This window comes from Nematolebias whitei, chromosome 3 (genome assembly GCF_014905685.2).
Source record: "Nematolebias whitei isolate Nwh7 chromosome 3, NemWhi1, whole genome shotgun sequence".
Taxonomy (NCBI): Eukaryota; Metazoa; Chordata; class Actinopteri; order Cyprinodontiformes; family Rivulidae; genus Nematolebias; species Nematolebias whitei.
The window spans coordinates 19,122,436-19,133,375 of NC_056500.1; the positions used below are offsets into that span (position 1 = coordinate 19,122,436).

Genomic DNA, 10,940 nt, shown 5'->3' on the forward strand with positions numbered 1-10,940 from the left:
GTGTGTGTGCGTAAGCGAGTGTGAGTTTGTCCTCTCCTATCCCCCGTTCAAACTTCTAATAATGTTAGGGGTTTTTTTTTTTTTTCATTTACCAAAGTTGAGATCATTTGTCATGATACACATGAGCCCTTGATAAAGGGGGTGTAGGTTTGGAAGAGATACGAGGGTGCTAATGCTGTCCCACTGCTGTATTTTCCCATTGAATAAATGCATTCCTTATGGCTCGCACAGCATTTTAAACCATGTGTTTTTCTCTTTGATCCACACATCCCAATTTTAGGAACCTACTATATGTGTATGATTAATTTATAAGTGAAGCCTGTTATGACGCTAAGCTGAATTTGTGCATTAGTTATGTTTTCTCTGTTTTATTTTTAATTTTACTTTCAGAAGACAAAGAACATAATGAATCCCTCAAAGCAAAAGCCTTGGTTTTGACAAAAGAAACTACAGTCTAATCAGACTGTGTGCATACGCATGTGTGTGTGTGTGTGTGTGTGTGTGTGTGTGTGTGTGTGTGTGTGTGTGTGTGTGTGTGTAGGGTGTGTGTGTGTGTGAGGAAAAGATCATGGCTCAATGAAACGCCTTTTCCTATACGAGACACAGATGCTGTCTGGGCCTGTTTAATGAAAGTGAATGTCTCGGGTTACACCATTTGAACATGTGTGTGTCTGTGTGTTTGTGTCTGCCTGTGTAATACTGGCGTTTTGAATGTCAATAGAAGGTAAACCTGTGTCAAAAACTCAGCTGAATAAAGATAAAAATCACAAAAAGCCTGTATCTTTTCCCCCCTCTCTTCTCCCCTTTTGATGGTTGCTTTGAGCACAATGCATCTGTTTGATGCCTCCCCTTGGTTTGAGAGCCATCGCTCTTGTCGTCTGTGTTTTCACTCCTGTGACAAGATATTTAGCAGGTGTGTGTTGGTCCAAGTCTTGTAGTCTCTTATGTGTACATTCTTAAGACGAACATTTAAAAAAAAAAAAATCAAAGAGCTAGTGTATAATATCTTGCAAAAATATTTTTATGCAGTAACAGGCCAATGGTAGACAAGAGTTAAATAAATTAAATTAAAGGAGATCAAATACAAACAAAAACAGTGCCTTTTTTATAGAAGTACAATTAGGCAATGTGAATGGCAGCCATAATTCCCCCCCCCTGCCCATCCTCTTATATACACTTCGAAGGCAGCTGACAAAAATACTAATTCAAAGAACACAGCTAATATCATTTGACAGTTTCTTATATGCGATACAATTCAGCTTTCAGGTATCCGACTGACTTTGAGTCAACACAGGTTGAACTTTCATTTCCTGGCTGCGAGTTTGCATGTTCAACAACTGACTTTGACATCCTAAAGAGTAAGAGAGAACATGGCCGGAACAACAGTCTGGGTAAAGCCCCAACGAGGCGTGGCATGTGTAATTCAGTGTGACACCAATAAGGAAAGTCCACAAATTCAAAACAACCCTCTAAAGCGTGGATCAGGTTTCAGTTTGTGACACAGATGAACTGTTTTGTAGAGACTGCAAGGTAACGAAACAAGGTGAAATAGAAATAGATTCAGTTTCATCACAAAATGCTGCAAAATAAGCTGAAAGAAATCATTTAGACCTGAGGGTTTGCCATAGGACAGCAGTCGTGCCAATCTGCCTTTGGGCCTTCCCATGTTTTGTGTCCCAACAGAATAGAAACACTAACAAGTTAAAAAGTGGTAATTCCATTGCTTTTAGAGTTGACGATGTATATACATGGATTGGAGAGGGGGCTTCTATGCTTGAATTTATGCCTTGACTAATCAGCTGAATTTTGGAAATAAATGATTGTCGCTGTAAATGTTGCGTGAAAGAGAAGCAGGGTTAAATGTGTGTGTGTGTGTGTGTACATGGGATGTTAATTGATGAGCGTTATACAGAGCTGCTGGTAGCACAGGGGGGATCATTACTGCTGGAGTGGAACAACTGCATTCACGGCTGTTTGCTATGTGTCTCACACACACACACACACACACACACACACACACACACATTCACAGAGAGAGAGTGAGAGAGTGAGAGCGAGAGAGAGAGAGTGTGTGTGTGTCATGGTGCACTAGCAGTCAAAGGGAGCACAATTCTTTTGCTCTTCTTTGTACATCTTTTTGTTTTAAGTTTTAACTTATCTGCTGCACAAGAAGAGAAATCTATAACCATTTGACAATTCTACTTCTACAATGACAGACAACACTTGTACCTGAATAAAACAACCTAACAGTATCACTTTTTCACAAGTATGAGACATTTAAAAAATGTTATTTTGGGATAGCATGATTAAAAATAAAAATAAAAAAACTACAATTTTTGCCACATTTCCCAGCTTTGAGTCAATTTGTGGGAAGGGTGGTGGGGGTGGGGGTGCAGCTACTTTGGGTTAAAGGATTTAGGTCACATATTTACTGACTGGCTGAGATCAGAAAGGTGAGGCAGAAATCCTGGAATGGACTTCAATCCATTTCTGGAATGACTGACACTTGAGAGACAAGCACTGACAAAATGAGGATTTGGTATTGTGTTAGTCAAAATGCAGCCCTGACCTACTTTTTCATGCCTTGGATACATGTCAGTTTTGTCTTTTTAAAATCTTTATGTAAATGCATACACTTCTGTAGATTTCTGTTCTGTAAGAGTCAATACATTTGAATGAACATCTAATTGCATTTGCACAGTTGTGCACATTGCTTTCACTTTAAATGGTAAGCGTGGTGTGTTTATTGTATCATAGATTCAAGTACATGTTCATTACAATATGTACACTTGTGTATGAGGACAGGAGTGTGCAAGTAAAATCAGTGTGTGTTTATGCTCCCTCTCCGTATGTGGATATGTCTCAGACACAACTGCCACAGTAGTTCAGCGGCGCTGCTGCCATAGTAACAGGTGGGACTACAGTTTTAAAGACATCATTACAAGTATATTATTGAGTAATTGTAAAAAGGATTTCATTAGAATTTTTAAAAAATCTTGTTTTAAGAACGTTTCATTTTTTTAATATATGGGAAAAAGTGTATAAAATTAATGATTTTTTTTTAACAGCAACACGTACAAATCACATTTGAAAAGTGAGAAGCACACAGTATATTTTATCATAAACTAAAAATCTCAGAGTCGTACCTCCAGCAGCCAGGGTTTGAGTTTACGGTCCAGTATGATGTCAAAGCCCAAGACCTCAAAGCAGACGCTGTCGCTCCCTGGTGGCTGTCCAGGGCGGCACATGCGGTAAGCGTGCAGCACATGAGGCTCAGCCACTATTAATGTTTTCACCACTAATTCCTGGCAAGAGAGAGAAAAATTACAATGAAAAAGCATTAAAAAAATTATCAAACGATCAATTTTCTAAATATTTTAGTCTTCTTCATTGTTGTTAAGTTTAAATTACTGGTATATTCACTTCAGACTTGGGTAAAAGTAATAATGGAGTATGATGCTAGATGTGAGTCATAACACACACAAATAATATCAAAAGAGGCTAAGATTAAATGCATTTAAAAATAATAATCAATCCAGAGTTCTTTGTTCCTGTCAGCTCACCACAGCAGAGAATCATAAACTATTACTGGCACAGGGCGATCTGAATTTCCTTCAAGCAAGCACAGACTTTCACCAGCGTTGGTGGCGTTCCATCTGTGTTGCCAGTGGCACCCAACCTGTGTGCATCTGTGTTTGCACCAGTGTTTGCTGGCTGCTACCCACTGGCCTACATCATTGTTCAAATGTGGAGCTCAGTCTGACACACATACACATGCACACACACATGCAATAAAACTTCCCTTTACCAGGCAAGCACCACGCAGAGCTGCTGGGCTGCAGTTTTGCCCAGTTCCATCTGACTGCTGGGTGAAGGACAGGGGGTACGGTGGTCTGGCCCTCGCCTGATAAGGCTTGCCCCCTCCTTGCTCCCTTTTCAATCTGTGTGTTGCTCGCACACCTCCATCTATATGTTGAGCCTTCAACCATTTGACCCACAGGCTACTCTGCCCCATCACCTGGTCTCCTTACCATGTCAGTGCCCCAAGTCCCTGCATGTGTGTGTGTGTGTGTGCGTGCGTGCGTGCGTGCGTGCGTGCGTGTGTGTGTGTGAAGGGGTGTGTGGGATATGTGTTTTGTGTGTCTCTTTTGTCCTTGATCACATCACTTGTTTTCTTATCTTGCTCCACCAGCACTAACTCTTGTTTATGCTTGTGCACCTGTGTTTTTGAGCTTCATTTATTCTGAAAACCACTTTAAATTTTGTATTTTTTATTTGTTTTATCATTTTCATCAACATAAATACAATTTTAGTGTTTGTCACACAACATTTGTGTTAGTCACTGCTATTAGTTTTTGTGTAAATGTTTTTATCTATGTTTGTTTAAAACTGTTATGCCATTTTTTTATTGTAGGTATGATAATGCCTATGATAATACTTGCCTAATATGATAAATAATACATTTTAATTTGTGTTTTGAATCTTAATGGGTTTATGGTTTTGTTGGGCTTTGTCCTAATGATGGGGTTCTTCTTACAGAAAAGTAGTTTTGCTGAAAGCTGCCAGCAGAGCTGAAAATGTCAAATCAAATTAGAAAATCATACAAAACGAAAGAAACTAATAAATTACTTATTTTGTCAAACAGCTTTGGGAATTCTGTTCTCTACTGGCCACAAAGTTTTATAGTTATTTTTACATTTTATTTATTTATTTAATCAGAAAAGTGTAAAGGAATAATACTAATGAACTATTTCCCATGGCATGTTTTTAAGCTTTGGCAAAAGTCTATTTTTTTATTTTGTGTAACTGCATGTCTGTGAATAGCAAATAAATACAACAATTTTCCCGACCTAGCTTTTATAATTTATACCAGCATTAAAAAAGTTTTGCAACTCAAACCTTGGCTACATTCTGCACATTAATATCAACATCAAAGATTAGTGTTTCACATTTAAAAAGCACAACACCCTTAGCTCTACTAAACAATCTTTTGACAAAGAAACCATGACTCCCTGTCTGTATCCACTGCCATCAAGAACCCAGTCATCCTTCTTAGTCTGTACAAGAACAAAATATAAGAAAATAAATTTTGAAATGAAAGGAGAGGGAATAAGAGACTGAGCAGAGTGAAAATAAAGGTTTAGGTGAATCGACAAGACTAAAAACCAAGTGATGCATCAGAGGAAAGTGCAGAAAAAATAGAGAGCGTGAGAAGAGCTTGGACATGCTGGTTGAGTCAAAGGGTGACACTCGAGTATGTCACCGAGGCTTTAAAAGATGAAAGAGAAAAAAAAATCAGGTTGAAGAAAAGTAAGTGGAATATATAAAAGCAATTACTGCCTTGGACAAATAGATCCCATGAACAGCTTATATAAGATGGATAAGAAGAAAGAACAAAGACGTGTTACCCAACTGAGAACTTGCCCAAGCAGGTGAACCACCGAGCATGTGAACATAAAGACGAGTAAAAAGCTGAAAGAAAAACATACTTAGAGAGAAGCGCATCAACCAAATGTGAGTGCAGAATGACAGCAGACTTTTAAAGCTAAGAAGAGAAAAACACTAAGGAACAACACAACCCACATGACTAAGGACAATGAGTCAAGATAAAGATGAACAAGACGGAGGAAAAACATGAACAGAACCCAGAAGAGATGGCTCAAACGAAAAGAAGTAACGAAGAGACAAAAGGGCACATGACGGGGATAGATGGAGCTTATTTACAGGGAGAAAAAGGTGTTTGGATGAGTTGAGAGTGGAGCTAGACAGGAAAAGCTCACCCTCTAGGAATGCTGTTTCCTCTGAGCTCATGCTGGAATTAAACAAGCTCCCCAAATCAATGTCATAACAAATCATATCAAACCGTGGTTGGTCCACTTGTGTATTGTCTCCAGCGTGTGATGGTTGGGAGGAACAGCGTGCGTATATAGAAGAAGATACTAAAAGATGACATTTGCTGCATGTCTTTGCAAAGTGTTTTTGTTATAATGTATATTTTTTCCTTTTGTGATTGCACACATCTGACACAAAACGGCTGCCACGAGATTTATGTTTGTGTTTGCTTTTGTGTACTGCACACGTACTGAGATGTCTCCCCAGAACTTGGCCACATCGTAGTCATTCATGTGGAGGAACTTCGTGAACCAGTTTATGGACCTCTTACTGCCTTTGTCCACTGTCTCGTCTCGCTCAAAGTTCTCATTGTGTTTGTTGACCGAGTAGTTTGTCAAATGCATGTAGAGCTGGCTCTGTGGAGATAAACACATCCAAAAACAACTTTATCGAAGAGTCAAATTTCGTATAGAGGCAAAAAAAAAAAACGTTGTTGAAGCAAGTATCACTTCAGATGCTGAAGGTGTGGGACATGATTCACTTTGACTGAAAATATAGAAATGTATTTAATGACAATTTAATCAAAGGTGACAGCTGAATCAGAGCTCTGTTGCATAAAAGAGAAAGAGATTTGTTTTTGTAAGCTCTGAAAAATATTGTAATCACATCTAGGAAAAAGTAATATTTGCATTAAATGGGTTACTGGCTTCTTCATTTATAAACCAAAGCTTTTTTACAGAGGTAAAAAATAAAATCAAACTATTTCTCTTCTGCTTATTTATGTCATTAGCTTGAAGATACTAAAATTTACCCTACATCAAATGCACATTTTTCCTTTTATATTCTTTTGTAGTTATTCTTTTAGCGAATTAATTAATCTATTAAATAAATTAAATAGTAGGCACTAATACAGCAAGCAAAGGTGACGTCCCTAAATATTATGTTTACAGGACATGCCTGAGACATTTTCCTAAAATTTGTGTACCTGTACATTATATTATGATATGACACAATACAATACACAATGATGCAATAAAATACAGTATTGTTTTTCACTGAATACCATCCCAATAGCTTCCTTCATAGCCATACATGTAGAGAAACTGTAAAACTTTCAGCAAACAATACTCCTACTGCAATCACTGGTCTCCAAATGTTTAGGCATTAAAAAAAGACAAATCTACATTGTCCTTGTTTTTTTTTTTTTCTGACATAATAAATAACACATCCTTGTCATAAGCCAACAAAGATTTAAACACTGCATCTGCAGGTTACCCAAGCCCCTGATGTCTGTCTGGAGACCACTCCCCAGGGAATTGAACATCCATCTCTACGACGCGACTCACTCCATCTTGTCTCACACTCTTGGTAAGACAATTTAAACTTCTGTTTCCTAAGTAGACCAAGACATCTTTGTGTGTGCAGTTTAGACATTTTAGCCAACTTCATGCTCGATAAGAAGCTGCATGTGTGTGTACGTGTCATGGGGGGGTGTATGGGTGGGTGTGTGTGTGTGTGCATACTTTTATATGCAACAGTCTGTGCCTCAGCAGGTGCAGAACCTCGAGGCAAATATGAATGGTTTGATATCACAAGATACATCTGGTATGTGGACAGTTTTGCTCAGCTTTGTGTATACAGTACGTCTGCTCATTTTGTGAGTGCGTGTGTGTATGGGAACGATTTTGGCTCTAAACTGAGGCAGTGTGCATTTTGCTCTGCTGACTGCGTATAAAAGTAAATACATGTTTTGTGATCATTTGTAGATTATACTTTTCCAACCTTTTCTCTCAGTGAACTGAATGATAAACAACAAAAAAACAAAACAATTTAACTATTGTATCTTTGTTTAAGCTCTGATGTAGAGCAGCATTTTGGTTTCAAGCAACAATTACTGTGATGTTGTTAGTTATAAGAGGTCTTTGTATGATCTGTGCAATTTGTCTCACGCACAAAGGCATCAGCACCAATCCTGCACTGTAAAGTCAACATCTGCGACTCACCAGGTTGTCCTCGGTGGGTGCGTGGTACTTCTCTGTGCCCATACGAACCAGGCCGTCATTGTAAAGGAAAATGCGAAGTGGGTCACAGGATGTGACCAGGATGTAGATGCGGAGGTCAAACTTGTAGCCCTCCATCAGAAAGGGCTTGTCCAGGTACTCCTGAACAATAAAGTGTTCCTGGGCTGGCAGCTTCTCACAGTTACGAATAAGCGAGATCCTGTATCGAGACAGACTTTATTAATCCTCGCGGGGGAAATTATAGTGGCATAATAAAATATGGCATGACAAAGACAAAAAAAAGATAATTAAAAAAATGATAGATGGAAGCATAGCAGAACCTATGAACATGACTGATGATTTTGGCACTGTCTTATACTCATGTTGAAGCCAAAAATTGAGGCAAACAAGATACGTATTTTATGTTTTATGACAATATTTAATTTCAAAGTCATTGGAAAAAGTTGGAGACATATTTTTGGTGTGCTACCTCTGCCCATTTTGGTAATACTTCAAGTCTGCACATTCCTGACCTAACTTTGGCCCTCAGTGGGGTAGAATATTAAAATATGTCCTTATTGCGCACACAACGATCCTAAAACTTCCATTAAAGCCTTTTAGCATGAAGAGACAAAAGGGTCAGAGTCAAGGTGCCCTGGTATTCATGTGACTTTTTAACACCACAAAAACTTCAGTTTAAAAATATCTATAAAACACCTCTATGCTCTGGAGTAAGCTATATTTTAACAAATTTCTTGAAATCCCTTCAAATGAGAAAATACAACACATGATTGTTTGTCTGAGCTACATTCTGTTAGCATCTGGAAAACATTGTGATTTTTTTTCCTTGTCTGAATGACACATTGCATCAGTTCCTCTGGTAAGGTCTTTAACCTATGCACAAGTTAACCAGTGCAGACTCAGCTCTGCTTCAACCCCCACTTTAATTCATTTGCCTTGGTCTCATGTCATTGGCACTCAGCTCTTATAGTATGCAGACCATTTCTAACAGGGCTAAAGAATGAGCTGTGTTAGTTTGTAGACATCCATGTGGTACTGCAAATGGAAGAGGCAGGTAATGTTTTTTTTAGGTAGTCTGTCTGAAAGTCTGCATACGTGTGGGGGATGTATGTATGTGTACAGAGAGGGTGCGGGGTCATTTCTAAACAATCTTCTACTATGGCACAAGCAATGCAACTGACCTATATCGCCATCACTCATAGTTAAGGCTGACTCAAGCTAAATTGGTTACATGCACAGCCTGGCTGGCTCCGTTCTACACATGCAAGCAGGAACACAACACAAAAACATGAGACTAGGTCAAGATATGCACAGTTGATTGCTCAGTAATTGTAGCTATTGGGAGGCTGTTGGACCAAGACATCAGAGGAAACAACAACATTCTGGCTTTCATATTTACAGCCAGAACTTATCCTAAAACAATGCAATGTATGTTGTCCTTAACCATTTTTTTTTTTACATTCTCAGTTGTAACAAAGCAAAAGAATATGACTAACTATAGAGTCAAAGGAGTTTTTATTAATGACAATGTTAAATATAGTGCGTACAATTAGAGAGAACTTAGAACAGAACACCAGCTCTTCAGTGAGTGAATTTTAAGATTTTTAAAAGGGCTCCATTTATTTCTCACTCTTTGTGGGTTTGATGAAACCTCCTTTGCTTTAAGATGTATCTTTATGTCAATCACATCTTACTGTTGCCAACTAAGTGACTGCTCTACTACAGACGAGCACTTCAAAGGCCCGCTTATCGCAGTACTTGAACGAAAAAAGCATGAAGAAGTTGTTAGTGGCCTGACCGACTATGTGAGGGGGCCCTCTTAACAGGCTGACAGCAAGCTGAATGATGAGGACAGGGTTAACCATGTTAGTTAGTAGAGCTGCAGAAGCTGAGAAGACGACATGATTGATGAGCTGGAGTGTCAGATAATCACAGCCCACTCTCCCCTGCCTATTTAATTTGACACTGGAGGGGAGCTTAGCTTTTTAAGCTCCACACGCGCTTTTATTTTGTTTCCGTTATAACAAGCTAGGCTTCAGACATAAACAATAACTTCATTTAGTTGGCCGACAGAAAAATAAATTACAAAGGGTAGATATAACTTAATTTCCTGCTGCGTCACACTATGAAAAAAAAAAGAGAGGAAAATCTAATTTTGTGAGCCGCCTGCCACTGAGTGGTCGAGCTAAACTCATCATCTTTCATATTCCTAATGTATTGCAATAATTCAGCCTTTATTATTTAATAAATAAGGGCTTAGTGCAGCATGGAGTTATAAGTAATGCTCACATTATACCAGAAAGGACAAGTTCAAAGAGATCTGGAAAGAGAGGTGAGGCTGTTTGTATTTCATATTTCCCATACATTGATGTAAGTGAGTGATGAAATGAATTAAAAACATTTCTCAATGCAAACACTTCGGAAATCACATTTTCAAATAAGCCCTAAAAAAATATAGATTTATAAACTATATTTGCAGTTTCAAGAAAATTTAAGGTTCTTGAGAGAGAGATAACATTTAAAAATATATTTTTTAAAGGTAACTTTTGCCAAAAATAGATCACACTCTTTTTAGGTTATTATTTAAGTTAGGAACCTTATTTATTTACAAACCTTCAATTCACTTCTTTTTCATATTTTATATTATATTATATTAGACAGAATCTATGAATATGCAATATAATTATATAATTATATAATTTAAAAAATAAATCAATGTTTGGGTTAATGGTTAGTTTAACTCACTTAAATATAAATGCTATGAGAAAAAACTTTGACTCTGCTCCTTTCTTTTAAGTCAACGAAAAATACCCAAAAGCTGCCAGGCTTTCAACTGAGTAGACAAAATCTCATGCAGCTCATTTAATTATTTTTCAAGTACAGAAGATTCATAATCAATTTCAAACTCTCAGTCACTTAAAGCAAAGCTCACACTATTACCTAGTTATGCTCTGTATTTTTGACATTGTATATGGACGATGAAAGTCTTGTATCTAGACATTAATTAACTTTAAAATTGTTTTAAAGGCATGATACTTTTCTGAAATGTGTTTATCTTCATACACACACAACCACACATGTGTGTGC

At 37.8% G+C, this 10,940-nt stretch overlaps 1 protein-coding gene across 1 annotated transcript in view; it reads right to left on the reverse strand.

Annotated features, from left to right (window-relative positions):
* Window positions 1–10,940, reverse strand: part of ttll7 (tubulin tyrosine ligase-like family, member 7) — a 42,586-nt gene that overhangs the window by 18,895 nt on the left and 12,751 nt on the right. The window contains exons 6-8 of the mRNA XM_037698262.1: window positions 7,836–8,052; window positions 6,084–6,248; window positions 3,147–3,305 (exon numbers count right to left, since the gene is read on the reverse strand). Coding sequence (XP_037554190.1) covers window positions 3,147–3,305; window positions 6,084–6,248; window positions 7,836–8,052 — 541 coding nt within the window. The remainder of the gene's footprint in view (window positions 1–3,146; window positions 3,306–6,083; window positions 6,249–7,835; window positions 8,053–10,940) is intronic.